At 57.3% G+C, this 27,938-nt stretch overlaps 11 protein-coding genes across 11 annotated transcripts; 7 read left to right on the top strand and 4 right to left on the bottom strand.

The window, feature by feature from the left end:
- Positions 1-1,589: 1,589 nt before the first annotated feature.
- Positions 1,590-3,406, bottom strand: LTHEOB_10618 (Zinc finger RING-type protein; the record flags this gene model as incomplete). The annotated part of the gene is made up of 4 exons (XM_035507283.1): positions 1,590-1,593; positions 1,659-2,872; positions 2,928-3,047; positions 3,104-3,406. The coding sequence occupies 4 exons, from the start codon at positions 3,404-3,406 to the stop codon at positions 1,590-1,592; spliced, it is 1,641 nt and encodes a 546-aa protein (XP_035367228.1).
- Positions 3,407-4,543: 1,137 nt separating this feature from the next.
- Positions 4,544-5,784, top strand: LTHEOB_10617 (Phospho-2-dehydro-3-deoxyheptonate aldolase; the record flags this gene model as incomplete). The annotated part of the gene is made up of 3 exons (XM_035507282.1): positions 4,544-4,555; positions 4,623-5,580; positions 5,636-5,784. 3 exons carry the CDS (start codon positions 4,544-4,546, stop codon positions 5,782-5,784), a joined length of 1,119 nt encoding a protein of 372 aa, XP_035367227.1.
- Positions 5,785-8,340: 2,556 nt separating this feature from the next.
- On the top strand, positions 8,341-8,969 carry LTHEOB_10616 (uncharacterized protein; the record flags this gene model as incomplete). Its single annotated transcript, XM_035507281.1, has 2 exons — positions 8,341-8,581; positions 8,632-8,969. The coding sequence occupies 2 exons, from the start codon at positions 8,341-8,343 to the stop codon at positions 8,967-8,969; spliced, it is 579 nt and encodes a 192-aa protein (XP_035367226.1).
- A 473-nt stretch (positions 8,970-9,442) lies between these two features.
- On the top strand, positions 9,443-9,929 carry LTHEOB_10615 (uncharacterized protein; the record flags this gene model as incomplete). Its single annotated transcript, XM_035507280.1, has 3 exons — positions 9,443-9,523; positions 9,581-9,612; positions 9,803-9,929. The coding sequence occupies 3 exons, from the start codon at positions 9,443-9,445 to the stop codon at positions 9,927-9,929; spliced, it is 240 nt and encodes a 79-aa protein (XP_035367225.1).
- A 419-nt stretch (positions 9,930-10,348) lies between these two features.
- Positions 10,349-10,942, top strand: LTHEOB_10614 (Heat shock protein; the record flags this gene model as incomplete). Its single annotated transcript, XM_035507279.1, has 1 exon — positions 10,349-10,942. One exon carries the CDS (start codon positions 10,349-10,351, stop codon positions 10,940-10,942), a length of 594 nt encoding a protein of 197 aa, XP_035367224.1.
- Positions 10,943-11,739: 797 nt separating this feature from the next.
- On the top strand, positions 11,740-12,237 carry LTHEOB_10613 (DNA-directed RNA polymerase II largest subunit; the record flags this gene model as incomplete). The annotated part of the gene is made up of 2 exons (XM_035507278.1): positions 11,740-11,836; positions 11,948-12,237. 2 exons carry the CDS (start codon positions 11,740-11,742, stop codon positions 12,235-12,237), a joined length of 387 nt encoding a protein of 128 aa, XP_035367223.1.
- Positions 12,238-13,110: 873 nt separating this feature from the next.
- On the bottom strand, positions 13,111-15,269 carry LTHEOB_10612 (Imp cyclohydrolase; the record flags this gene model as incomplete). Its single annotated transcript, XM_035507277.1, has 7 exons — positions 13,111-13,266; positions 13,321-14,641; positions 14,700-14,743; positions 14,793-14,967; positions 15,057-15,100; positions 15,163-15,188; positions 15,242-15,269. The coding sequence occupies 7 exons, from the start codon at positions 15,267-15,269 to the stop codon at positions 13,111-13,113; spliced, it is 1,794 nt and encodes a 597-aa protein (XP_035367222.1).
- A 1,544-nt stretch (positions 15,270-16,813) lies between these two features.
- On the top strand, positions 16,814-19,694 carry LTHEOB_10611 (Aminopeptidase mitochondrial precursor; the record flags this gene model as incomplete). Its single annotated transcript, XM_035507276.1, has 2 exons — positions 16,814-17,136; positions 17,195-19,694. 2 exons carry the CDS (start codon positions 16,814-16,816, stop codon positions 19,692-19,694), a joined length of 2,823 nt encoding a protein of 940 aa, XP_035367221.1.
- Positions 19,695-20,182: 488 nt separating this feature from the next.
- On the top strand, positions 20,183-23,251 carry LTHEOB_10610 (Phosphatidate cytidylyltransferase; the record flags this gene model as incomplete). Its single annotated transcript, XM_035507275.1, has 2 exons — positions 20,183-20,990; positions 21,045-23,251. 2 exons carry the CDS (start codon positions 20,183-20,185, stop codon positions 23,249-23,251), a joined length of 3,015 nt encoding a protein of 1,004 aa, XP_035367220.1.
- A 753-nt stretch (positions 23,252-24,004) lies between these two features.
- On the bottom strand, positions 24,005-25,042 carry LTHEOB_10609 (2-nitropropane dioxygenase; the record flags this gene model as incomplete). Its single annotated transcript, XM_035507273.1, has 1 exon — positions 24,005-25,042. One exon carries the CDS (start codon positions 25,040-25,042, stop codon positions 24,005-24,007), a length of 1,038 nt encoding a protein of 345 aa, XP_035367219.1.
- An 818-nt stretch (positions 25,043-25,860) lies between these two features.
- LTHEOB_10608 (Taxilin) lies at positions 25,861-27,389 on the bottom strand (the record flags this gene model as incomplete). The annotated part of the gene is made up of 4 exons (XM_035507272.1): positions 25,861-26,388; positions 26,447-26,690; positions 26,748-26,896; positions 26,949-27,389. The coding sequence occupies 4 exons, from the start codon at positions 27,387-27,389 to the stop codon at positions 25,861-25,863; spliced, it is 1,362 nt and encodes a 453-aa protein (XP_035367218.1).
- Positions 27,390-27,938: the final 549 nt, after the last annotated feature.

Here is a 27,938-nt window from a genome sequence, read left to right as displayed (position 1 = left end):
TCCTCCGACGACCAAGTGTAGGTTGTGTACTCGGCATTTGCGGAGGGACGGCTGGCTGAGAGAGGGACGCCGCGCTAGATGATCCAAGCGACTGCGCACTGCTAACACTATACTGGCTCCGGACGCTTCCTGTAGTTGAAGCATTGCCGCTCTGGCCTGGAGTCGTCTGCCTTCGTCCAGCAGCAAACGGGTTGGTACCGCCTCCCTGAAGAGCCTGCTGCCTGCTAATAACAAGCTCGCGGGCCCGGCTAAGACGCTCCTCTTCCGTGAGTCTAGAACGCTGTGAGCCATTGGAGCCAACGCTCGAAGTTGAAGCATTAGACTGATGCATGACGGCAGCGTTGTTCGCCCTCAACGTCCGTGTAGAGGCTTGATTTGATAGGCGATGCTGCGAAGGCTGAGATCGAAGATTGACACGCGAGTTTTGTTGCCTAACATGCGGGGCAGGAGCATTTCCATCTCTCATGCTTGTCTGAGAAGGCTGTTGGCGAAGTCCACGTTGCGAATTCCGAGGACGAAGGGTAGCAGTGGATGACTGGTCTCGGAGACGTTGAACAGACTGCCTTGGCCTCATGGGACTCAGCGACACGAACGGATTCCAGGGATTGCGAGTTTGCTGGGCCTGGAAGCGTGCAGCAAAATTGAGGCCGGGGGAGATTGGACCCTGGTAGCTGCCAGAATTGCGCCTACTGTTCGAAGACGGCGTGCGGGTATTTGCGCGGTCAGTTGTATCGCCTTGGTGCGCTGCCCAGTTCTGCGGTCCTGGTCCTTGACTTGGGTCGGCTGCATTTGGGAACTCGCTGGTGATTGTGACGCTGCTTGCCCCCGAGGCAGACGGAGTGCGGCGCGGAGCATTGCCGTTCACATCAGTGCTGGAGTTAGACGCCTGGCTTGTCGATCCCTGACTTCTTTCCGATCGCGGGGACATTGGTACAGATGAACCACTCACTGAATTCAAGTTGATGGGGGTCCGAAGCCTGACAGGCCCATTTGATGGTGGCGAGAAAGGAGGCAATGGGCCATTAGACAAGGGTGAAAACTGAGGATGAGGAGCGAGAGGCGAAGGAGCTGCGCGGTTCCGGTTCGAAGTCCGAGGACGAGCAACGGGGGTGGCAGCTCTCAATTGTTCCAAGTGATCTAAAAATGCTTCGGGACGTTGAAGATTAAGGTCCCGCAACTCTGCCATGTGTTGAGCAAAAGCCCAGCTGATCCGTGGATCATATTCTTGTCGTTGCGCCCGAAGACGAGGTCGGCGACGTGCGCCAGGTGCCGCCGTGTCGTCCGAGTTCTCGTCCGTGTCATTCTCACCGGAATTCCCGGCCGAAAAAATGCTGCTGGCAGCCCGGGACCCGTTTGAAGCAACGTTGGTGCGAAGGCGCAACCTAGAGCCGCGTGGACGCACCGCCGGCGATCTCATGCTGGCGTCGCCATCCCGGTCTATTTCGGAATCGTCATCATCCGCCTCTCCATCCTCATAATTAGTGCTGGAAACAGTCGATAGCACCGAGCTACGCCGGCGTAGGCCACGGGAGCCATCAGGAAATCGGGAATTGCCCGTGCGGGAAGGCGGACGGATCGCGCCGGTAGGTCTATCTGCAGTAGGAGTCAGAGAACCACCGAATCGAGATCGTTCAACGGAATTCGCAATCGGCTCCCACCCAACGGTCGTCCTTCCTCCATCGCTATCATCATCCTCTTCCATTTCCTCCTCATCGCCTTCATGGCCAAGTGGGGACCAGCCGGCCTCGTACAGCAGAGCCTGCGTATCTTCTTCATCAAGATCCTGATCAACATCAACATCCTCGGGTGCCGACGAAGAGGGGGCTACTGGACGTCTCCGGAAATTAGGCTGGAACTGGGGCCGGTATAGATGATGCTGTAGACGCCTTCTTCCCGGCGCAATGGGACCCTCATCGTTGTCATCTTCGTCCTCATCTGCCTGATGGGAGGCACTGGAAGAAGATTCTGATTCGACTACACGCCGTGCGCGACGGCCTCGCATGTTAGATGGTGGAGTGCGGGCCTCGCCCTCAGTCGATCGCGTGCTCTGAGACGCAGTCTCTGGTTCTCCATCGTCAATGAAGTCGTTCATGGAAGAATCTCCATCTTCCTCGTCTTCTTCCTCGATGTTGCCCATCTCAGTGTCTTCGGTCAGAATCTCGGAAACAAGGCTGGCACTGTATGACCGTCGCCTACTACCAGCTGCACTGTGAGCAGCCGGGCGACGGCGTGCCGGACCGAGACCGAAAGGTTGTTGCGGGCGAGCGAGAGCCTCGTTCGCGAGCCATCTCCTGACGGCGTATGAGTGGTCATCGTCGAATTGATCCTGCCAGTCTTCTAGTTCATCGCCGTAGCCGTCAAAATCAGGGTCAGCCTCGTTGTCTTCAAGCTCAAGGTCGCCGTCCAGGTCCTCGCCAGACATGTCATGTTCCGATGTCTCGTCCATGTCGCTGAAGCCGCCGAAGCTGTTCTCCCAGGTCACTGTGCCATTGTCATCGAACTGGAGGCCACACTGTGCACACTCTCCATCCTCGAGCTCCCACGCACACAGCGGGCAGCGGTCAACACCGTCTTCCTCGTCACGGATGGCGCGCAATCCTGCCTCAGGGCGCACGCGGAAGCAGCCTTTGAAAAGACCGCCGGACCGCACATCCTCGTTATTCTTGTCTTGGAGGACGAGATCGGCCTCCTCCTTCTGCCACTGTTTGTGGTCATCCTGGGTCTCGCCAGCTGGGAGAAGTTCAGCACGATTCATGAAGATTTGGGTCATCTCGCGGATCAGATAGGCGGGTGCAGGCGGCTGGACAACCACAGCTCTGCAATCAGGGCATGTCTTCCGAGACCTGTTGTTGACGAACCACGTGCAAAGACACTGCGGGGAAGGTCAGCTGTGTGCGAAAAATAAGGGATGGTTTGCTGTCGCTTACGCTGTAACAGTAAGTGTGGCCGCACGAGATGACATAGGGCTCGTAGAGGAGCCTGTCGCATATTTTGCAGGTCACGAGAGAGCGGAGGCTGTCGAGGTCGGACCTGAAGACTTTGAGCAGCTGCAGGGCCAAGTTAGCTGAGGATGCAGCTGGGATGGTGCAGACGGGGGAAGTACCTCTTCGTTTTTGTCGGGCCTGGGCTGCTCGTCGGGTTTCCTGAGCTGCTTGGCCTTCAGGCTGTCCTTGCTCGAAGTCCGGGGAGCTCGGTCGGCATCGGCGAGCTTGGACGCGGGCTTCGCAGGCGTGGCGCCTTTCGCGTGCTTCGCGGCATGTTGGGCACCGGGTTTCTGGGGTGCCATGTCGTGCGGAGAGTGGGCGGCGGATGAGGCAGAGGTGACGGAGGCAGTGGATGTAGAGTCATTTGGCGTCTTCTGGCGCGTGGTGCGCGATGAGGCGGGGAAGTGCTCATTTGGATCCATGCCGGGCGTATCATGGAGCTGGAAGCGTCGGGGTGGCGCCGGCGAGGAAAAGTCTGCCTGGCTGCCCAACGTGGCCCGCAGCTGCTAGCGGCGTGAGAATGGGAATGCTGCAGTAAATTCAGGTGTCGCGAAGATGGCCCAAGCCAGGCAGCTTTCGCGCCCGCCGGCGGGAGGCGCTTAGCGCGCTGGCTCGCTTACTAAGCGAAACTTCGATCTTCTCCATCGCTGTCCGCGTCACGCCTACTTATCGACTGAGTGAGTGCTAAACAAGATGATACCTCACACCCCACCCAGACCGCACTGTCCCGCCCACACAGCAGCACTCCACTCTATGCCACCCACTAATTTTCAGTTGATGGACAGAAGAAGCATGACGACGACAAGACTGCCCGATAAATCCATTCAATTTCAAATGTCAACCCCCGGCTACTGATTCGCTGATTGCTGACTGGAAAGCGGCGCCTCCCAGATCCACCACGAACTGCTTGAGCAGTATGGGTTGGGAGGCTCGGCGGTGCTGGAAGGAATGATTCAGATGCTATCGATGGTGCTGGTGCTGGTCGACAAGATCCCCAGCTGCCTTCGGGCTTGTCTCGTAATCCTAGTTCTGTTGTTGCTCATTCTAGTCCACGAGTCAACTGGTTTCTGATCGTTCCAGCCTCCTGTGAGGCTCGCAATCCGAGTTTTGTTCTTGTCTAGACTAGTCTACAGGACTGAGAAGGCAGGACGAACAGCCGATCTTCGCGAGTGTGGTCGCGCAACACGTCCAGATAGTGAGCCGCGTGCAAAGGAACATTTATGGTCGATGCGCAGCCGACCTATCTGCTGCTGTTCGCGAGCCTGCATACCGGGCAATCACTCTGGCGTAGCGATGCAGCCGGGGGCAAGATGCAATGCCGCCCAGCAGTGAGTGGTGACGATGCTCAATCGGCGCATTCGGATTGGGAGCTGTGGAGCGGCAGCGAGCAGCGATCGGCGCCGCGGCGACTTTCAGAACGCCCGTGCGTCCATTTTCGACAAGTATGAGTCGACCACCACCCGCCCTTTTTCTCTCTCACACACAAAAAATAGCTTTTCAAGCACCGGAAATTTCAGCTTCTCTTCTCTCAGCCGCGCATTTCCACGAGATACCCCACAATGGCTGGCCAGGTACGTCCGCAACGCCGCAACTCGAAAACAGGGCGCCGCAACTGACCGCGCTGCCCCGCCCCGCCAGTTCTACATAGAAAACAAGAACGTCGGCGACAAGAACAACTCGGAGGACTGGCGCATCCGCGGCTACAATCCCCTGACCCCGCCCGATTTGCTGCAGCACGAGATCAAGCAGACGCAGAAGTCGAAAGAGACGGTCATCGCCGGCCGCAATGAAGCCGTTGACATCGTCCAAGGCCGCGACGACAAGAGGCGCCTCCTTGTCGTTATTGGCCCCTGCTCCATCCACGACCCCGAGATGGCGCTCGAATACTGCGACCGCCTGCTTCAGCTGAAGGAAAAGCACAAGGACGAGCTGCTCATCGTCATGCGCTCTTACCTCGAGAAACCGCGCACCACCGTGGGCTGGAAGGGCTTGATCAACGACCCCGACATTGACAACTCTTTCCAGATCAACAAGGGCCTTAGGATATCGCGCCAGCTCTTCGTCGACTTGACCGAGCGTGGCATGCCCATCGCGAGCGAGATGCTGGACACAATCTCGCCGCAGTTCCTGGCCGATCTGCTGAGCGTGGGCGCCGTGGGCGCCAGGACGACCGAGAGCCAGCTGCACCGTGAGCTTGCCTCTGGCTTGTCCTTCCCCGTCGGCTTCAAGAACGGCACCGATGGTACCCTCGGCGTCGCCATTGACGCCATTGGCGCCGTCAAGCACCCCCACCACTTCCTGTCCGTCACCAAGCCTGGCGTCGTCGCCATTGTCGGCACTGTCGGCAACGAAGACTGCTTCGTCATTCTCCGCGGCGGCTCCAAGGGCACCAACTACGACGCCAAGAGCATCCAGGAGGCCAAGCAGAAGCTGCTGGAGAAGAACACCAACCCGCGCATCATGGTCGACTGCAGCCACGGAAACTCGGAGAAGAACCACAAGAACCAGCCCAAGGTTGCGCACGTCCTGGCCGAGCAGATTGCTGCGGGCGAAGAGGCCATCATGGGCGTCATGATCGAGAGCAACATCAACGAGGGTACGTTTGACGGCATATTTCACCTCTGCAAGGAAGCTGACCTTTTGCACCCCAGGCAACCAGAAGGTGCCCAAAGAGGGTCGTGCTGGCCTTCAGTACGGCGTTTCCATCACCGACGCCTGCATCGGCTGGGAGGACACCGAGCTGGTGCTGGAGGAGCTCGCGAACGCCGTGAAGCAGCGCAGGCAGGCTCTTGGCGCCTAGATGCACTGCTTCGCGTCGGAATTTGTCTCTTTATCTATTCGAACGACTGGCGTTTTTGGATTGGGAAAAAATCAAAAAGAATATCCCCTAGCGCATGGATGGCTGAGCACAGTCGACCCAATAGAAATCTCGACCTCTTTTGACAATTCTGTACGCTGATGTCGGCTCCTCCGACCCCGTCGATGCTGTACTCCAGTGCCAACTTATTTGCGGCAATGCTCAGCCCACTCGGTGTAGCCCGGCTGCACGAACGAGGCTAGCCGTACAGAGTACGCTCGCGCATGTGGGGTTGCCGGTCGTGTTTCAAAAGCTTCACCGCCGACGACAACGTCCTCCCCTCTCTTCGACATGTCCGTCGACGCGAGAATAGCAACATTGCCTACGCGCTCTGTCCCCATCTCCAGATCGGGCCAGGTGTCCGGCAGCGGGGCTGCGTGTTTCTGATGCGCCTGGTCAGCCTACCGTCACCGCGCCGGGCCTGGGAACGAATCCTCTCCATGCCCGGGGGCTGCATCGCCAAAAGCAAAAGCTCCATTGCAAGGCTGAGGTGGAGCGTCTCCTGGCCCCGGGTTCCACAGCGCTGGCGCCGACAGCCCAATCGCCGGAATGTTTTTGTCGAGGTACTGATTATGCTGTCAGATGCGAGCGCGTCGAGCGCAAGGCTGAACGTTTGGAGCCCATCAAGCTCCCTTTTCGGAAAGTGGGCAACCCGCTGTTGGTCTTGGTGAAGACGGCAAGGCTCATCGCTCGATCATCGTCAACGAAGCGCCCAATGGCCGCGTCGAGCTTCTGGACAGCATGCACACGGGCCCATCCGTTCAGGCTGCGCCGCTCGATCGCCCACCAGAGGCACACCGCTCCATCTCCGTCGAAACGCCGTACCCGCCGCATTTGAAATCACGAGCTGCTCGGGGCCAGGGATTGCGTCGTCACTGGCGATCTGTGGGTCTCGGCACCAAGCTGCTGCCTGCACTCGAAACCTTCTGGAAACTTGGCATTTCCGCAAGAGGCATGACGAGCTGCTGCTTGGCCGCTCGGACGCGTACGGCCAAAAGCCTTATGGCCTCGACGAACCACGTGGCGGCTCTCCTGGTACCTGATGAGCCGAGCGCTTGGCTCCCCCTTCCATCGCCTATGATACTTGGGTGATGGGGAGCCGCCGAAGACCGCGATGCTCCCCACCCAGCGGCGTACAGCAGCACTAATGCAGCATCGACGCAGCCTTGTGTCTCAGGAACCGCGCGGGCGTCTCAGTGAGCGCAGCGTGCATTTGCCACCGCCATACAGATGGGTACTGCAGCCGAAGAACAGGGGGGTCTATGCCTCAGCTCTTTTTTCTTCGTGGAAAACAGCATATGTGGGCAGTGGAAAGAATGTCAATGCCACGTTTAAATCCAGATGAATTACCCACGACACAGCGGAAGACAAAACTACGCTAGCTTTTGGCTGCAATACCCCCTGTAGCAAGACGCGCTCAGTCCCATCAAGCAGGCCGTCGTCTGCACAGTGCCGCATTTGTTTCAGCTGCAGAGCCGCAATCCAGCCAGTGGGTCAGCTACTCGGGGCTGAGCGTGAGTTTTCGGTTGCGCTGGCTCCTCATTCCCAGAGCCTCAAGTCAGCAAAGAGATAAGCACTAGCGCAAGGTCCAGACAGAGTTGCGCCATCGCCGTTTTCGCCTTGACGGTTTCTGTTTCTCTCTGCAGCAACGCTCGTCATGGGGGGGCTGCATGCCAAGGATAATTTTTGCAGCTGCGCGTGATGCACTTCTGAGCTCGAGCCTTGGGTATGATGCACTCGAATGCCGCGCGCGCGAGAGTGCCCTCTTCACGCCAAGACAAAATTCCCCCCGGTTGCACAGAGGGGCGCAGTCTCATGAGCGCCGGCCGGTAGAGCATCCCCGCGCCTGCAGGAGTTCAACCCCCAAGCCACAGCCCGATCTTCAGGGCCGCGCCACGACAACGCATATTCTGTCCCTGCCTGCAAACCATGGCCCTGGGGTGCATGCACGTCGTCCGGTTGGCTGTGCTTGAGCTGGCCCTCCCGCGCGCCCCGAGTCCATCCTCACGCACGGTTGACAGCGCAGAATCCGCAAATGCCAGACAAGAAGGCAACCTACAGGCAGCAAAAACGCCGCCCAGGGTTTGCCTGTCGTGCTGCGTATAGAGAGACCGAGAGTGCATGTGCTCTGGCTCTTTTTTAACGACTGCGAAATCCGCTTCAGTTCTTCTCAACGCTCCTTTTGCTTGCTCGTTGCACCATCCGGTTTTGTCTCTCCCTCTCAGGTACTCGGACATTTGCGGTTTGTACGACGTACGTCTTACAAGCGCCTCTCTCGTCAGCCCTGTACGGCTGCACCGTCTTCTATAAAGTAAATGGTCGAGCTGGATCTGCGGCTGCGACCAGCTTCCATCAACCTGCCTATCTCGAAATCCATGCGCTGCCTGATCTTCTTCCCATCTTCTTCCTTTACACGGTTGGCTCACCTAGTGGCGCCGGTCCACCATCGCTGGCAGTTTTGAGGGCTCCCTGCCGGCTCTCAACTATCCGTCTTCCATCATGGCGTGCCCGATCCTTGACTCGTCCGAGTCCAACGTGCAGCAGTTCCCATCAGACGCCAGCGTGGAATGCTGCCAGCAAGACTCGGAACAACGTCCTCAATGCTTGAATCGAGCCACCACAACGGACAATGCTGCCGAGCAGAACCCTAACGCCGTTCATTGCCACGGATGCGAAGCTACCGGCCACGATGCAGAGGTTGACTCTCCCGAAGCCTGCCGTGCCTTTGATGATGACAGTAGTGAGCTCTCCCCGTGACCGAGCCGAGACATGGTTCTAACATAGCGCCAGCTTCTACCAATGCGGCGGATTTGGATACGCCCGATTCTTCGTCTGATGAGCAATGCGAAATATTCTGTCCGTCGTCTCGCAACTCAGCCTTCCATTTTTCGGACGAATCTATCACCAGTGATGACGGTTCCACCACAGGTGCCAGCTCCGGCTACGCTTCGGATGCTGTGCACGAACGGTTCTTGGCCTGCGATGGCCCGTGGTCGACGTATAACCGCAGACTCGAGATGCCGGCCTACGAGTACGATCATCATCAGCTCAGGCCTACTATTTGCGATTACGATTATGACCACGAACATGCTACATCCTGCGCCGAGCAGGCATATACGCCCTTCTGACGAGCCCAATGCGGTAGCCGAAGCAATTGTCCGGACGTAAATGTGGAATCAGAAATTGTGCATTCACGCGCGGATATAGGTTCGACTACCTACGTATGTTGTTCTTCATGAGGCATGGATACCCCTTCATGTTCTAGGCCGCTAGCCACCTGAAACAAAAGCGATTCTCGGCTTTGGCCTGATTCTTCCGGGGGGGGGGTTTGGTTTTGGTTTTGGCTCATCTCTCTGGATAACACGCACGCGTGCAGCCTCGCTACGTTTCAGATAGGTGTGTACTCTGAATACGATTCTTTTTAGTTAATGCTTTCCCCGCGCCGGCCGACCTACCAGGTAGGCGCGGTCCGGCTCGGGATCGTCGGACCCGCTCGCCGGGGCAATGCTTGGCCGAGAAGCGAGCGCGACGTCGTTCTGCATACATCACCGCTTCCTTTCACCCACCTTTCCTCGCGGCGAAGTGATCACAGCGCCAACGAATGCCGAGATATTCGGGGCTGCAGAGAGACGTCCTGTCTCTCTATCGACAGTGCTTGAGGGTTGCCCGCACCAAGCCTCAGGTAAGTTCCGACCGGGAGCGGCGAAACGGATGACGTGTTTGACCCTTGGCTGCGCAGGAGACGAGGAAGCATTTTGAGCAATTCGCAAGGTCAGTGCTTTTCGCTTTCTTACGTGATGGAGGCATGGGGCGGGGCTGGGCTCTGATGTTGGGTTTGGAAATGTATTCAGTGGCCGAATTTTCCGCTGCGTCCGAAGGCCAACTCCGCTGAATTCTCCAAAAAAAAAAAAAAAGAGAAAGCACTTCGCGTTTCTCGTCGCAATGCACTGACACAACGCAGACAGGAGTTTGAAAGGAATCTCGGCATCGAAAAGCGAGACTTCGGCGCAATCGAGTACATGCTGCGCAGGGGCCAGAGACAGCTGGAGATCTACGAAGACCCCGGCATTAGAGACATTCATCGATAGCAATACCTAGTAAGCTTGTCGTTTCGAGATTGCGGGTGCACGTGACCCGGTCTTGGCAGAGAAGGTGCTAGAGAGGTCCGGGTGGTTCGCCCGCCGGCCCGCGAGCATCGTCATTGGGGGAACACCCCAGAACCATCATGAGATCCCATGGCCATGCTTCCAGCCTCTGGACCCATCTCGAAACTGCCATGGACTTCGCAGAGCAATGCGGCTTTCGTCATGCTGCAACTCTTCGCAATTTCTAGAATGGGCCGCAGCGTCTATATAATGCTGCCTGGAGGCCAGCAGCAAGCTCACCAGATCAGAAACAACGAATAACACAGTTGATGCAAGCACTGCGACCAACAGCATTCGCACTTCGACGACAACTCCCTCGCGCTTTCAAAGTCACCAAGCCTCTCGTCTCTCCAGTCCACACAATGTCCATGTTTCCACGCTTCACTCAGGAGTTCTCTCCTCTCTTCCGCCTCCTCGACGACTATGACCGGGCCTCTCGCAGCACTCCCTTCGCCCAGGCAGCCCAGGGCCTGAGGTCCTTCACCCCCAAGTTCGATGTCGTCGAGAAGAAGGAAAACTACGAGCTCCACGGCGAGCTTCCCGGCATCGCCCAGGAAAACATCAACATTGAATGGTCCGACTCCAACACCCTGACCATCTCCGGCCGCGTCGAGCACCGCTCCGAGCGCGGCGAGCGCCCTCGCGGCTTCATCGAGGCCGAGGAGCACAACGAGCAACACTACCACAAGCCCACCGTCGAGGACGAGCAGCCCCCGGCCGACGGTACTTCGAGCCAAGAGGTCGCCAAGACCAACCAGAACAAGGACGTTGGCAAGCCCACCGATGAAGCCAAGTACTGGGTTAGCGAACGCTCTGTCGGCGAGTTCCACCGCTCCTTCAGCTTCCCTGGACGCGTCGACCAGGAAAACGTCAAGGCCAGCCTGAAAGACGGCGTCCTCTCCATCCTCGTCCCCAAGGCGCAGGCCCCTAAGTCTCGCAGGATCAACATTGAGTAATCGCTTGAACGCCGCCACGGTGTCCTCCGAGGTTGTGATGGCGATGCGTCACAACGGCAGGTCTTCGATGGGACCTTTCCTTCATTTACAATCGCATATGTTAATGGCATAGTTTTGGAGTTGCGGGCTTATGAATGACGATGGAACATTCTTTGAAACAGATGGCTATTTTTTGTACATGGCTCAATTTAGTATTCTTTTCGACCTTTCAAATGCTGCCAATGAAAAAGACTTGTGCAATGTGATGACGAAGTCCAGCGGCAACGACTTTTTGCTGTCAGGGTCTTGTAGGTAGGGCTGAGGCGGCGTCGGCGGCGAAGCTTTTCCATTGCGCGCTTGGAAGTGCAACCTCCGCCCGCAGCTACACCTCCGACTCGTCCATCCTCCACCAGCCACACTCGAGTGCCTCGTCGACTGCGCTTCAACAACAGAGCGTGGTGCCGTGCTCCTTGGATTTACCTATATTGATCTTGCTATATACCCATTTACTTATTGGTCCACCTAATTCACCTCACTCCGGCACAATGAACGCTCCCGACAGGTACGGGCTCTTCTCTAGCCTCACAGTTTGCTTCTCTCACCTCTGGCCACGCACCTGCCGTTTTCTATTCCCTCTTACCAGTTTGCACCTTCCCTTCTGCGATCCACTCTGGTGCGCTGCGACAGCACGCCCCGCCTTCTAATGCCACTCACCCGCCCGCATCCAAGCCCTCTTGTCTCTCGCCGCCAACACCTCGCGCAACACACCAACGTTTTTCGCACGCAATTCTTGTCGCACACCGCGCTTGTTGCCCACCATGAGCCCGTGGATTTGTACTGAGCTGTTCTGGGATAGGTTCGAGCTCTTCCTGCTCGGCGATGGCGAGAAGAAGGTCGAGATGAAGCATGACACCCGTACGTACAAATTCCCCGTTCGCCCGCCCGCTTCGCAACCGCCGTCCCACGCATCCAAGTTCACAAAACATGGCTAAAATGACCCCTCTATGGGTGCCGTCGACATTGCAGGCGTACCGAACACTGCCATATTCACCTTCAACAAGGAGGACCACACACTTGCGAATCTGCTAGCCGCGCGTCTGCACAAGTACAAGTACGTCACCTTCGCGGGCTACAAGGTGCCGCACCCGCTCTTCGCCCGCTTCGAGCTGCGCGTCGGCACCGACGGCACCGTCGCTCCCAAGGAGGCCATTGTCAATGCCTGTCGCGACATCGTCCAGGACCTCGAAGTCTTCAGCCGCGAGTTCACCAAAGAGATGGAGCTGAAGAAGATCGCCAAGGCTGGTGGCGAGGCTTGAACAAGGGATAACGGAGAAGCGACAAGAAAGAGAAGAAGGCAACTCTTTCTTCTTCTCAACAACCCTCTGCGTACGCTTTTGATGGCCCCTCTTGTTGCTGCGCTCAGCCTTTTCCTTGCCCCTAGGGCTTGAACTCGGTTGCGCAGAGGGTTCTAGCTCCGGCTTGGGGGCTTTGGCTTGCCTTACTTGCACCCGCCATGACAGCAAACAGCCGCAAATTCTCTGCAGCCGGAAGTATCAACAATTGTCTGCTTTCTCTCTCTCTCTTTCCACATCCTCCGACTTATCCAGGGCGGAACAAGGCCTTTTAATTTCCCAATTTCAAAACCCCCGCGAAACGAAAAATGCATGCATGGAGCAAGGAGTTATAAAGGACATGGCGTAATACAAAGACGAAGATTTGAGCTTGGCTAAGAACGCCTAGGCCTGGGCTGGTGTGTAAACGGTCCTTCATGGGAGGGACAACGTCACAATGCTCTGGTTTTTTTTTTTTTTTTTTGCTACTCGCAGCTTCTTTAGCGCAAGAGAGGACAGCATGAGGAAAGTTAGAAATGCACATCGTCATCAATATCAAACGCTTTGGATTACTAACTTGTTTCTGAGTGAACATGCACGTTTTGGGTCCTGAACTGTTTTCGACAAGCAAAGTTGATTTGCCTATTCCCAGTCTAGCTAGCCTATAGAAGCACTTTATCATCGTCATCGCATTTTTTGTAGTGGTATAAACCGTGCCAAAGTCCCAATCATGTTAAAAAGAAAAGTTTCAACGCCCTTCCTCATGGAAAAAATAAATAAAAGAGCCTGAGCACATAGGAACACGTGCAATCGCCCGCCGCTGCCCTGTCTCGCCGCCATGTCTGGCCTGCCACTCGCTTAGTGGTGGAACAGGCGGATGTGCTGCTCGACGAAGGTGATGCCGAGCTTCTCAGCGGTTGAGAAGACGAATTGGTCGTTCTGCGAACCGCTGGGGGCGGCAATGTACTTGACTCCAGTGCGGGCGGCACGGTAGACGTTATCGATGAAGGGGAACTTTTTTGTCGGTGTCAGTAAAGATACATCTGTGTATTGGTGGTGGAAACTTACGAAAGCGTCACTGCTGACAGCAACCTCGCTGAGCTTGGAAAGCCACTCAGCCCTCTCCTCCTTGGTGAAAGGCTTAGGAACCTCCTCAAAGAAGCCTTCGAAATCCTCGCGCTCAGGACCCGACTCGGGAACGGAGCCGCTGCAGAGCAGATCGATGGCGTTGCTCTTGTCGGGACGCTTGGTGCCCTTCTTGAACTTGAGGTTGAGGGTACGCTCATGGAAACGCATCCACCAGTTGTCAGCCTTGTCGCCAGCAAGACGAGTGCAGTGGATGCGGCTCTGCTGGCCGGCACCGAGACCAACGACCTGACCATTAAGAGCGTAGCAGACCGAGTTGGACTGAGTGTACTTGAGAGCAATGGTAGCAACGGTAAGGTCACGAAGAGCCGATTCGGGAAGGCTGCCATCCTTGGGGGTGATGATGGTGCTGAAGGTGGTAGGCGTGACCTTGGCATCGTTGCGGTGCTGCGTAAGGTTGATGCCGTAGACGGTGCGAGTCTCCATCGCCGGAGGCTCAAACTCAGGGTTCATCTGGAGAACAAGGTACTTGCCGCCCTTCTTCTTCTTGAGAATCTCAAGAGCTTCAGGCTGATAGCCGGGGGCAATGACACCGTCAGAAACCTCGCGGGAGATGATTTTAGCAGTAGGGATGTCGACCTCATCAGAGAGAGCGATCATGTCGCCGAAGCTGGACATGCGGTCGGCACCACGAGCCCTAGCGTAAGCCTGAGCGAGGCCGGACTTCTCGATTCCCTCAATGTCATCGACCATGTACACCTTCCTCTCGGCCTCAGAAAGCGGAACGCCGATGGAAGCACCAGCAGGAGAGACGTGCTTAAAGGAAGCAGCAGCTGGGAGGTTCAGAGCGTTCTTAAGCTCCTTTACCAGCGGCCAGGCGTTCAGGGCATCAAGAAGGTTGACATAACCAGGAGCACCGCCGAGGACCTTGAAAGGAAGGTGGCCATCACGGACGAAGGCAGCGGCGGGCTTCTGGTGGGGATTGGTACCATAGCGCAGGGAGGCAAGCTGAGTGCCATCGCCAGCGTACTGCTTACGGAAGAAGTCGGAGATGGCAGTGTCGTAGTCGGCAGTGTGGGAGAAGGCCTTCAGAGCGTAAAGTTGCCTCTTCTGCTCGGAAATCTCACCCTTCTGCTCGAGCTCGGTGAGGAAGTCGTGGTAGTCCTCCGGGTCGGACAGGATGGTGACCCTGCTGTGATTCTTGGCGGCAGCACGGAGCAGGGTGACGCCGCCAATGTCGATGTCCTCGACAGCCTCGGGGATGGTTACGTTGATCTTGGAAACGGTCTCCTGGAAGGGGTAGCTGGACGGGATACGATCAACAATCTTTGGCCGTGGAATGGAGGGGGAGAGATGCGTACAGATTGCAGATGCAGAAGTCAATCTTCTTGATGTTCTGGTCGGCCTGGCAGTACAATTAGACAGAGGTGCGTCGTAGCGACCGGATTGCTCACAAGGTCCTGTTGGTCCGAAGGGACCTCACGGGCGAGAAGGCCGCCGTGGACAGCCGGGTGCAGCGTCTTGACGCGGCCGCCCAGCATCTCGGGGGCCTTGGTGATGGCGGAGATGTCCTCGACAGGGAAGCCACCCTCCCTGATCATCTTGGCGGTGCCGCCGGAGGCCAGGACCCTGGAGCACGTGTCAGCCGGACACACCTAGTCATGGTGAGGGCCTCCATCTCAATTGAGGCTGACGCGAGGCTGGAGACGAATACTGACCTCACATTGTTCTTGACGAGACCCTTGGTCAGATCGAGAAGGCCCTGTGTGACAATTGTCAATGCTTCGATTGGCTCAGGCGCAATGCGGGGTGCTGCGCACGTACGGTCTTGTTGAAGACGCTGATGATGGCTGGGCACGAGGTCAGCGGGGTTGCAAGCGCACAGCAGCGGCAAGCGGCATACCGATCTTCTGCGACGCGTCGGAAGCCATTGTGAGAGGCGGGCTCGAGCGGGCAATGGCAGCAACGGGGCACGAAACTGGGGTTGAGAGAGGCGAGGAAATTTTGTGGTTTGTTGCTAAGTTAAGCCGAAATCGCTCTCTCCAAATAAATTGTGCCCCGCGCCGCTGGAAGCACCTGCAGCTGCGTCACCGGGCAGCCCGGGCGCTCGGCTGGCCAGGGCGGTGTTCACGTGACTCACGGCTAATCCCCGGCGCCGCGCCGCACAAAACTTCTGCCTCGCGCCGCTTCCCTTCCTCTTCTTCATCAAACGCAAAAAATCAACACTCACATAAAAGCATTTTCGATGGAGGTCCCTCTACTGGGTTCCCATGAGAACGAAAACCGTCAGCTGAGTGGAGAACGGACTCCAGCGATGGATCTTGGGTGCGGTTCTTCCCTTGTTCACCATGGGAGGGAGCGCAATGATCCGCCGTACATATCACCCACGGCGCTCTTGAGCGTGAGCTGAGCTCAGCCGTGCCAACGGCTTGCTTTGCAAGTGATGGCTTGATGCCGCAACCCTGCCCTTTGCGTCGGACTCCCTGTTTCAAGCTTCGACAGATGCCTCGGATTGCAACGCTGTGTCTGATCCAATGATTGGGTTCGTCTTTGTGGGTTGTTGCAGATACTCAACTGCCGCTGCGGCTCTCAAGCGGATCGAGTTCGCCCGTATTATAAGCCACTGATCAAGATCCCGGCATAAGAATGATTTCAGAGTTGCGGTGGGCAAGATGCAGATAAGCACTAGACAGACATCATGATCCTCATACATCTCAGCCAAAGGCTGGTGTGGATGTGTTTTTTCGCTCATGCCATGAAGCAATTGTCTGGACGTACAGAGCGGTATTGCACCCAGAGGCTGGCATTGATTTGTTTTTCGCTCGTTTCATGGGCAGTGAAGCTATCGCCCGGACGTGTATGTAGAATTTTTTATTCGATATTTTCGTCCGGACGATAGAGCTTCAACTACCCACATGTTCTTTTTTTTTTAACAAAAAAAAGAAGAGAAAAGGCTGGGGCATATTTACCCTACACAGAAATGTTGCGCTTAACCTATGGAGGTACATGCACTTGAAATAAAGTCATGGTCTCCTCAAACACGGGCGGTTCTTCTTGCAAGACTGACAGAAATGTCAGAACACCAGTCACCGTATCGTAGCAGAACGGTGGCTGAGAGGATTGGCTTGCGAGCCCGCAACCTGCAACATCTCAGACCGCGTCGTCTTGCCATACATGGAGCAAGCGCTGACGAGGAGCTGAGGTGCCGCAAAGCACGGGTAGGAGTAAGGTTGCAGGAGCAGAGGCAGTCGTGGCGAGCGAAGCGCGACAAAAATTGGCGAGAAAATTGAACCAGCTAGTGCTGGGGGGACGTGCGCTGACGCGCATGACTGGCGACGGCTGCAAGGGCACCGACCTTCGCAGTCCTTTGCTAACCTGCTCAATCGATCTGATCCAAGGCTTACCGCAAGGCGGTGTATCGTAAATGCTCAGATCCGGCCGCGGGGCGCTGCCGTTTGCGCGATGCCAGTCGCGCATGGCCCGCGCCGTCAGAAGCTGGGACTATCACCCCGCCGCCTCTCTCCATCTTAAGCTTCCCTCCGCCAGCCCCACTGTCCCCTCCCGCTACCCCTCCAAACGCATCACCAACCCATTCCCCCGCTCCGTCAGGCACTGCTCCCACCGCAGGACTCTCAACATGTGCAAACACTTCGGCCACGAGGCCGACGCGACCAGCTCCATCGACGTCACCAAGGGCAGAGAGGTCCTGCCCAAGAACGTCAAGCCGCTCCACTACGACCTTACGCTCGAGCCCAAGCTGGACGGCGACTTCTCCTATGAGGGCACCGTCGTCATTGAGTGCGTATCCCCCGGCTGCACCCTCAGGCCTGCCGCCCGCTAACCGCCCGCTCTGCAGCCTCGATGTCGTCGAGGACACCAACTCCATTTCCCTGAACACTCTCGACCTCAAGCTCCACTCGACTACCGTCAAGTCCGGCGACACCGTCATCGCCTCCAAGCCCGACGTTTCCTACAATGAAGATTCCCAGACCACCAAGGTCTCCTTCAAGGATACCATTCCCGCCGGCAGCAAGGCTCAGCTCATCCAAACCTTCACCGGTGTGTTGAACAACAACATGGCTGGTTTCTACCGGTCTTCGTACAATGGCGCGGACGGCTCGACAAAGTATCTGGCAACCACCCAGATGGAGCCCACGGATGCTAGGAGAGCATTCCCCTGCTTCGACGAGCCCGCTCTGAAGTCCGAGTTCACCATTACACTCATTGCTGACAAGCACCTGACATGCCTGAGCAACATGGATGCCGTCTCGGAGAAGGAGGTGGATTCCAAGATCGGCGGAGGCAAGAAGAAGGCCGTCACCTTCCGCAAGACGCCGCTGATGTCTACATACCTCCTGGCCTTCATCGTTGGAGAGCTCAATGTCATCGAGACCAACGACTTTCGTGTTCCGGTTAGAGTGTTCGCGACTCCGGACAGGGACATCAACCACGGCAAGTTTTCTCTCGCCCTTGCGGCCAAGACTCTCGAATTCTACGAGAAGAAGTTCGACAGCAAATTCCCGCTTCCGAAGATGGACATGGTGGCCATTCCCGACTTCAGCGCCGGCGCCATGGAGAACTGGGGCCTGGTCACCTACCGTGTCGTTGATCTGCTCTTCGATGAGAAGACCAGCGGCGCCTCCACCAAGCAACGTGTTGCCGAGGTCGTTCAACACGAGCTGGCTCACCAATGGTTCGGCAACCTGGTTACCATGGACTTCTGGGACGGCCTTTGGTTGAACGAAGGATTTGCCACCTGGATGTCGTGGTACTCGTGCAATGCCTTCTACCCTGAGTGGAAGGTCTGGCAAGGTTATGTCACAGACAACCTGCAAAGCGCGCTGTCCCTTGACTCTCTGAGGTCCAGCCACCCTATTGAGGTGCCCGTCAAACGTGCCGACGAGATCAACCAGATCTTCGACGCGATTTCCTACTCCAAGGGCTCATGCGTGCTGCGCATGATCTCGAAGTATCTTGGTGAGGAAACTTTCATGGAAGGTATCCGCCGCTACCTTAAGAAGCACGCTTACGGCAACACCCAAACTGGTGATTTGTGGGCTGCTCTGAGCGATGCCAGCGGCAAGGACGTGGAGAAGGTCATGGATATCTGGACAAAGAACGTCGGCTTCCCGGTCGTGACCGTCACCGAGAAGCCGGAGTCTGGTTCCATCCATGTCAAGCAGAACCGGTTCCTTCGCACGGCGGACGTCAAGCCGGAAGAGGACAAGATTCTCTACCCCGTCTTCCTGGGTCTGCGCACCAAGGAGGGTGTCAACGAAGAACTCACCCTGACTTCCCGTGAGGCCGATTTCAAGCTGAGCGGCACCGATTTCTTCAAGATTAACGCCGACCACTCTGGTATCTACCGTACCTCGTACTCCCCCGAGCGCCTTCAAAAACTGGGTGAGGCCGCCAAGAAGGGCTTGCTCTCGGTTGAGGACCGCGCCGGCATGATTGCTGATGCCGGTGCGCTTGCTGCCTCCGGCTACCAGAGGACTTCCGGTCTCCTCTCTCTGCTCGAGGGCTTCAAGTCCGAGCCTGAGTTCGTTGTCTGGGATGAGCTCACTGCCCGTGTCGGCTCTCTGCGCTCTGCATGGATATTCGAGGATGAGGCAGTCAAGGACGCGCTCAAGAAATTCCAGCTCAAACTTATCCAGGGCAAGGCACACGAGCTCGGCTGGGAGTTCAAGGAAAGCGACGGCCACATTGAGCAGCAGTTCAAGTCGCTCCTCTTCGGCGCGGCTGGCATCGCCGGCGACGAGACGGTCAAGAAGGCGGCTTTCGACATGTTTGAGAAGTTCAAGAAGGGCGACAAGACGGCCATCCATCCGAATATCCGTGCCAGCGTCTACGGCATTGTTCTGACGTACGGTGGTGCCGAGGAGTACGATGCGGTGCTGAACGAGTACCGAACGGCGAAGACCAGTGACGAGCGCAACACGGCTCTGCGCGCAATTGGCCGTGCCAGGAGCCCGGAGCTCATCCAGAAGACACTGGCTCTTCCGCTCAGCGATGAGGTCAAGGGCCAGGACATCTACCTCCCGCTTGGCGGCCTCCGCACACACAAGGACGGCATTGAGGCACTCTGGAAGTGGATGACGGAGCACTGGGAGGAGCTCGAGAAGAAGCTGCCGCCAGGGCTGACGATGCTGGGCACGGTTGTGTCGATCTGCACGTCGAGCTTCACACAGAAGGAGCACATCCAGCGCATCGAGGACTTCTTCGGCAAGCGCAGCACCAAGGGCTTCGACCAGAGCCTTGCGCAGGCGCTGGATGCCATCCGAGCCAAGTCCAACTGGATTGCTCGGGACAGCTCAGACGTCGAGGCTTTCCTCAAGGAGCATGGGTACTTGTAAACACACGACTTGCATTGGGCGGCGCGAAAATGGCGGGTTGGGTATATATATATGCCGGTGACTAGTTGCATAGGGTTGCTAGGTGCAGGTTGTCTATTTAGAGTTGGCAATGCCCAAGCAGAAATATAGGATTTGCATTGGTATACCTGCTAGCGCCGAGGGCTTGGCGCGCGCGAGTCGGTCTGCGACTGACGTCAATGGTCGTGGGATCGCAGACGCGGCGCGCGCACGCAGAGGCGACCGTGGCAGCATGAGGATTGCGGACGCGGGACATCGCGCGTGCTGACGTCTGCTGTCGTGGCTGCGCCCCCCAACGCTCAACGCTCAGGGCTGGGCGGTGCCGGTGACATGTGAATCAATCCAGGAAAGAATGGAACCACCCGACGTCTCCAGACGCCGTGTCGCCCCTCCCTTACACCAACACCCTTTAAATGCGCAGAACCGTGTGTGATGATTCGCTCGTTTGACCTGCCGGCATCCGTATCGACATGATCCAAATAGAGAACGACGAGCCTCCCGAGCCACCCGCTTCTTCCTCGACCTTGTTGTCGTCAGCTTCGCCCGCCGCCGCCGGAGACCACCGCCCGCCTCTACCTACCATTGCGAAGCCCGCTCTCGACGATGCCCTCTCGCCCACCGCCGCCGACGCCGACGCCGTCACCGTTGCTGGCGCTCGCGTCGACCCTCTCTGCACCGACGCCCTGCGCCTCCTGAACCGCTCGCCACACCCATACCACCGCCGCAGACAGCAATTGCGCGAGCCGACCGCGGGGAGCAACCCATCCTCGACTGCTTCCTCGGACTACGAGAATAACGATAGCAACAATGATGGCGACAATGCCAAAATGAGCAAGCGCCAGCGCGCCGCGCCGACGTCGTACCCCTCGCAGGCAGCTTCGCGCAGTATGAGCGAGAGCGGCACCGAGGCCGACGACGAGGGCTACGGCTTTGTGAAGGCGCTGCCGGCCCCGTTCATCCGACCGCACAAGGGGTTGAGGGACGTGAAGGACGCCGACGCAGCGAATGACTCGGGATTGCTGACGCCGAGCGTGCTGGAGGAGGAGGGGAGGCGGTTGAGTGCGGCGCCGGGGTACTATTCGCAGAGGAGGGGCAAAGGCGGAGTGGAAGACGAGACGGTCGAGGATGAGAGGGTGAAGAGAGAAAGGGAGAGGTTCGTGAAGAGGAGAAGGGCTGAGATGCTGAGGAGGGGGTGCGAGGTCATGCTGCTGGCGGCGATTGGAGCGGTAGTTCTGCGCGGAGCGATGGCGCGGAAGAGTTTAGATGCATGGAGCAGAGGTAGGGTGTTCAATGGTTCTCCTGTGGAGGCACAAGTACTCACGATTGTTCCAGCAGAGCTGTCCGGTTACGTCGCCCTTTGCGCGCTGCTCGTCCTGCTCTACCCGGTCCGCCTGCTGATATTCCCGCGCAAAGGGTCAAAGGAAGAAAGGCCACGCCTATGGGATCGGATACATGTGCCCGCTGCATTCGACCCGGCTCCCCTTCTATACCCAGCGGCGATACCCGTTTTCGTTTCTTTATCATTATACCCCAGCATGGAAAAGCTTCTCTTGCCGAATATTGTCCTTGCGGTGTCCGCTCTTCCGCCGGTACTCATCCCTTCATACGGCCGCGGAATCGGGTACGCTATGGAGCATTGGTTTATTTCCATTATTCCCCTCGTAATATCGGAGCATACCGACATTCCTTCGAAAATCACAGCCATCCGACCATACTTGTTGAAGGCGCCAGCAGATCGCATGGATTCGGAAACCATAGTTTCTCTTTTTGCACTGCATCAGGCGCTTTTACCTCCGCTCTATTACCTCACGACCACAAGCCTTCTTCCCGCCGAACTGCACCTGCTTTCCATAACCCTAATCAACCTCCTGCTCTTCTCCACAAGCCCGCAGATGACGATTCTCAAGTCCATACTTTGGATTGGTGGAGTCCTGCTCTTTTTGCTCTGTGGACATACTCTGAGATGGAACGTTGCGCTGGCGCGCATACCGAAATGGAGGTTCAGGCGAGCAGGGCGTATCATCAAAGCTCAACAAACTTTCCTGGGCATCTTGAATGAGGGCCTTCGGTCAAGCTCCTCGCGGTCCAGAAGCAGGGGAGGGCTTGCTTCTGATAGCGATGCTGACGAGGACGGTTTCCCAGGCCACGTCTCAGATGACCTTAGGCTCAAGCCCGTCGAATCCGCACCTGGGACTATCCAGCACGCAGCATCAGTTGGAACTAAGCTCGCTTTCGGAGCCTTTCGGGATGCAATACTTCCTTCTAGAGACACCAACACCTCGGCTACGCGGAGAGGGCGCAGGCATACTTTATCGAGCATTGACCCTGGAAAGGATACTTCACGCTCTGCCACTGGTAGAGCCAGGCGCAGGAAACAGTCTTATGCGCAATCGTTTCTCGCGCTCACGCCGATGCAGGCTACCGTCAGGAGATGGTTGTATGCTGGATGGGTCTATATCGCTATGGCGCTTCTTATCCTAGCACCTATCAGGGCCTTCATTGGGAAGTTCGCTCTAAACGGTCAAGAGCCGTTTGGCTGGGCAATCGGATATCTCCTCGGCAATATTCGAGACGTGCGCTTTTTCATCTTCGACTGGGGCCTCTCCGGCTGGATCAGCCTCCCTCCCCTCCCTGATTTTACCGCGGAGGACCTCGCCCAACTCTCACGAGCCGAGTTCGTCCGCCAGATCGTTTTCGGCGGCGCGGCTAACACCCGTCTTCTCATCACAGGATATTGGGTGCTCATCCTCACCCTTGGCATGGCGACCGTCCTCTCCCTTTCGACAACCGTTGAGGTGGACACGCGCCGCAAGGTCTTCCACGGCATGATGGTCGCCATGCTTCTGCCCACGATCTTCATCGACTCATGTTTCATCGCCCTCACCCTTGCTCTTGTTCTCTCCGTCTTCTGTCTCCTAGACCTCATCCGTGCCGCCCAACTTCCACCGCTATCGAAACCGCTTGCCTATTTCCTCACCCCTTACGTCGACGGCCGCGATCTTCGTGGCCCTGTCGTGGTCTCCCATATATTCCTACTCATCGGTTGCGCGATCCCTCTGTGGCTCAGCCTCGCGGGTGCGTCGCGCGATGATGGAGAAGAGGGAGGACCGTGGCGTGGTTGGGAGGCCCGGGGCCCGAAGGACGTAAGCATGGTGGCGGGCGTTGTGTGCGTCGGCATGGGCGACGCAGCCGCGAGCCTGATCGGGCGCCGCTGGGGCCGCAGGAAGTGGCCGTGGCTCGGCGGCAAGAGCCTTGAGGGCAGCATCGCGTTCGCAGCGGCGGTAACCATGGGATTGGTCTTTGGGAAGGCGTGGCTACGACTGGGCCAGTGGGACGGAAGCGGTGTCGTTGGTGAGGGGGCGCACGCACTGTGGCCCGGTTTCCGAGACGTGCTGGGTTTAGTGAGGCCTGTGGATGTGGGTAAAGCAGCGTGTGCGGGTGCAGCGGCAAGCTTCATGGAAGCGGTGTTGACAGGCGGGAATGATAATGTGGTGGTACCAGTGGTGCTGTGGTTGGTTGTCAGGGGATTGGGGGTTTGATAAGTAGATAAGTAGGAGCAAAGGGCAGCGTGAGAGTGCGTCTGTGGCCAGCGGTTATTTGTCGTCTATAACATAGAGATTGACAAGTGCCATTTCTCGTGAAGATGATTGCGAGGGGTCATTGCTTTTGGAACCCGCTGTGGACGATGTCGGTCAGAGCAGGTACTGAAGAGACGGCACACGAAGAAGACTCTGGGCCACGAGAAGCAAAACCACTTGATCCATACCATAGCTTCTACTTGAGCCCTTTACCCACCTCCCAGGGGCATTACGCATCATTTGATTAGGACTTGTGGGAGATTTAGCCGCATAAAGGTTGGTACACTTGTGAATAATAACAGTGGTAAAGGGCTCCTCGATGTAATCCAGAATCACATATGCTTGTGAGAAGTAGAGTCCATAATTCAGAGGTAAAACTGTGTAAAGATTAAATCTACATTTACAGAAGGGTACTGCAGCTGAAGCTTGGCACAAAGAGCAGCAAAGCTTCAAGATATAGCGTGACTATGCCTCGGCTCTTTTTTCTTTTCGTTGTGGAAAACAATATAAGTGGGCAGCGAAAGCTATCGTCCGAACGAGAATATGCAATTGTTCATGCTACATTTACATCCGGATAATGGCTTCAACTACCCATGACAGGAGCGAGAAACAAATCCGCGCTAGCCGTCGGCTTCAATTGCCCCCTCTATGATCTCTTCGCGAGAAACGACACCTGAAGTGGTTGGATTTCTACAGTGGGAAAGGATGACACAATCACAGTTTACTCTCCCCGCCGCCGCCCCGGATGTAGCTCTGGCCTAACCTCAGCATTTCCACGGCCTCTCCGACCATCTCCTCGACAATGACCCGGGCGGGCTTGACATCGTTGATGATGCCGGCGACCTGGCCCATGAGGAAGGGCATGTCGACGTCCTTGCCCTCATCCATGTCCTTCTCGAACGGCACAACGCCCTGCTCGGTCAGCGCTTTGATCTCGTCCGGGCGCGCCTCCCACTGTGCGATGTAGTCATTCAGCTTGACGCGTAGCGGACGGCCGCTGATGACGAGCGTGCGTAGCGTGTCCTGGAAGCTGGCGTCGACGACAGCCTGCTTGTGCAGACGCGAGCAGCCGGCTTCCTCGCTCGCGACGAAGCGTGTGCCGACCCAGACGCCCTGGGCGCCCTGCATGAGGCTAGAGGCGAGGCCGCGGCCGTCGTAGATGCCGCCAGCAGCGACGACCATTGCGCCGTAGCGCTTCGCGATGTCAACGACGGCCGGAATGAGAATTGAGCTTGCGATGTCGCCCGTGTGGCCGCCGCCCTCTGTTCCCTGCGCCGCCACAATGTCTACACCGGCCTCGAGCGCCTTGACCGCGTGCTTAGGGGCGCCCACCATGTTCATAACCATAATGTTCGCTGCATGGAGCCGCTCAATGACACGCGCGGGTGGCACGCCGACCGCCGAGACGAATAGCTTCGCGCCGTTCTTGATGGTCACGTCGACCAGTGCGTCCAGCTGGCCGCGCGTGTAGTCGTGATTTGTCTTCCGCGCCGAGCCGCCGACCTGCGGCAGCGCCAGGTCCACGCCAAACGGGAGAGACGGGTCCGCGAGATTCGCCTTCAATTCGTCGATGATACTCTGTAGCTGCTCCGGGGTGTAACCAAGCCCGCCAATCACCCCCAACCCGCCGGCGTTCGATACCGCCGCTGCCAGCGGCCCGCCCGACGTGCGCGCCATGCCGGCCAGGATGATGGGATACTTGATCCCCAGGAGCTTGCAAAGGGGCGTTTCGAGCGCGGGTGGGGGCGCCATGGCTGAGGTTATGCGATGATCCACGCTGGATGCAAGAAATCAAGGCAGCGTCGTATCAATTGGTGTCCAAGGAGATTGAGGGCGAGCACAGTCTAATGTTAGCCGGGCCATGGTTGTGATAGATATAGAGAAAAGGGTGACCCGCGGGGCTATCGGCTATCGGATCGCCGTTTCCATTGCGGGGAAGCGTCGCCCGAGGTCGGGCCCCGTACAGAGGGGTATGTATTGCATAATTTATTTTTCGCTCGTGTCATATAGGCAGTTGAAGCTATCGTCCGGATGAGAATGTCCAATTAAAAATCTTACATACACGTCCGGACGATAGCTTCAATTACCCATATGTTGCTTTATTTTTTTTTTTTAACTAAAAGAGAGAGAGTGAGGGCGTGCTGAGGCATAGTTACCCTGGATTCGAGGATCCTGATATTCTTCGCACTAGCATTCGGCTGAAACACTCCTCTGTACATCGGGCGGGGTATTGCGGCCAGACGCTACCGTGCGTAGTTGAAGCAATTGTTTGTGGAATCAATCTCCATACCTTTACGTCCGGACGATAGCCTCCACTGCCGATATACGTCGATCATCATTTTCCCCGTAAGGCCCCAGCTATCCCCTGTTCAAGGCCCTGCTCTTCTTCGCTTCATCTTTCGGCTCGGACACCCATCTGCGCACACGTCACACGTGACATTAGCTTGCGTCGACATGCCGCGGTTTCGGCACACCATAGGTTATCATCGTGGCACACGCGAGATGTTTGATAACAATAGTGCATCTTGTACCCAACAGCCCAGACCTAGCGTACAGCAAGCAGCAATTCCTTATGACTTCCTGACTCCATTGACCTGTCCGTTCACCTTGCCGTTGACTTTTCCATTGGCCATCGTCTGCGGCGGTGGCGGCGGCGGCGGAGGTCCGAAGACCTTTGCTTCTGGGCCGGGGCGCACGTCAATCGCCTCCTCTTCCGTATCCTCGTCGTACTCCTCGCTGCCCTCTTCATCGTACTCGTCCTCGTCGAGGTACTCGCTCTCCGTGCCTTCGTCGTCCGGGTCAAGCTCGTGCGGCGGCACTTGGCCGCGACCTTGGGCTTGCATGCCTCGGCAGAGCTTCTCGAGGTTCTCGTTCTTCCGGCGCAGCTTTTCCATCTCCTGCTGGGTGCGCGTCCGCTCTTCGGCCATCTCGAGGATGTTCTTGTTCGTCGCCTCCTGCTTGCGCGTGAGCACAAGATTCTCCTTTTCCAGGCGCTTGGTCTTCTTGGACATTTCCTCCATCTCGCGGCGAAACGTCAAGAAGAGGTCGTTCGAGTTGTTGAGCGTGTCCTCAACCTGGCGATCCGTCAACTTTGTTATCTATAAGAAGCATAGTGAACAGCGGCCAGACCCATAGGCGAGACATATGTAAACTCACCTGTTTGAATTTCTCCACGTAGATGTTGAGCTGGCTGCGGAGCTCCGCCTCAGTCTGAGAGAAGGTGGTGACCTGGCGAGTCAACTGGGTGGACTTGGACGATTCGACTTCCTGCGCTTTGCGTTGCTGGTCGAGCTTGGCCTGGTGGTAGAGGATTTCGAGCTCCTTCACGCGCAAGAGAGACTTGAACTGCTTCTCCCGGCACTCCCATTGGTCCAAGAACGACTTGAACTTTTCCTCGAATCTAATTGCACCAAAATCAACCGGCTGCAGCCATTGGCAGGTGCAAGACGACACGTACAATCTATCCAAGTCTGTATCCACCGGCTGCGGCTCCGGGTTCTCCTTCGAACTGATGACATCTTCAACATCCAACACCATGCGTTCGAGGCGTTCGTGCAGTTCCTCGCGGTGCCGGGACTCGGTAGCCTCGCGCTGCACATTCTCCTCCTAACAAACGGCAATCAGCACTTGTCGCAAGGCACGGACAAGCGAGGCGTACCTTCAGCTTCTTGTTTTCCTTAGTCAGATCGCGCGACATCTTCTCCAGGCGCTCTTTGAGCGTCGTCATCTTGTTCAGATCGGTCTTGCCCGAGTCCTTCTCCTTCTGCAGCTGATCGGCGCGCTTCTTGGCCTTGACATGCTCGCGCTCCGTCCGCTTCATCTCAGCAAATAACGCCGTGTACCTCCTCCGCACTTCTTCAACCTTCTTCATCGGCGACTCGATTTGCGACAGCAGCTGCGACAGCTCGCGGTTCGCCTTCTTGACCTCGCGCTCAATCTCGACATCCTGGTCCTTTTCTCCTGCGGCATCCAGCTCCAGCTGGGCGATCTTCGCGGCGATCTGCTCCGAGGCGTCTCTCGGGTCCGTTCCCTTCTTGTTCTTGGCCTTCTTGGGTGGCGGGCCCGCAGGCGCGGGCGGTGGGGCCGTCGAGGTCGCCATTGAAGGATGGGCCTCCTCGGTCATGGTACGATTCGGCGGCAGGGTTCCCGCGTGCGGGAGGAACGAGGGCACACAGGCGGGTTGGGTTGGTGTGCGCGCCCTGGGGGTTGTGGTGGCAGCGCGGCCACGGTTAAGAGCGCGCAGGACAGATGACGGCGGGCGTCCTTTACATAGAAGCTGCGGGAGGCGCTGCTGCTCGGCGTAAGATGGTCTGGGTGGGCGATCCGCAGAGAGCCGCCCGCAGGCTGCGCGTGTAGCTGAGACTTGGGCGGGCCGGGAGTGGGCGAAGGCAGCGGGGCTCGTGGGGGGTGCGTCAGGGCTCGGCCGGGGTTGGTGGTGAAGACGAGCGCAGAGCACCTTGGAGAGTCGGGCGTGTGGAGTGGAAGGATGGGCTTCGGCAGTTCAAATCGATCTTCGTGACGGAGGCTTGCACACGGCGAGGCATGCGCCTCAAGCTCAAATCCACAACACCCACCCCAAAACCACACGTCCCTGGCCGCCTGCCGTCCGCTGTCGCGCCATTTCTGCTCGCAAGCCCGCCGCCGACAC

Source organism: Lasiodiplodia theobromae (genome assembly GCF_012971845.1).
Source record: "Lasiodiplodia theobromae strain AM2As chromosome Unknown scaffold_40, whole genome shotgun sequence".
Classification (NCBI taxonomy): Eukaryota; Fungi; Ascomycota; class Dothideomycetes; order Botryosphaeriales; family Botryosphaeriaceae; genus Lasiodiplodia; species Lasiodiplodia theobromae.
The sequence above is the reverse complement of the archived record's forward strand: the minus strand, read 5'-3'. Positions and strand labels throughout refer to the sequence as shown.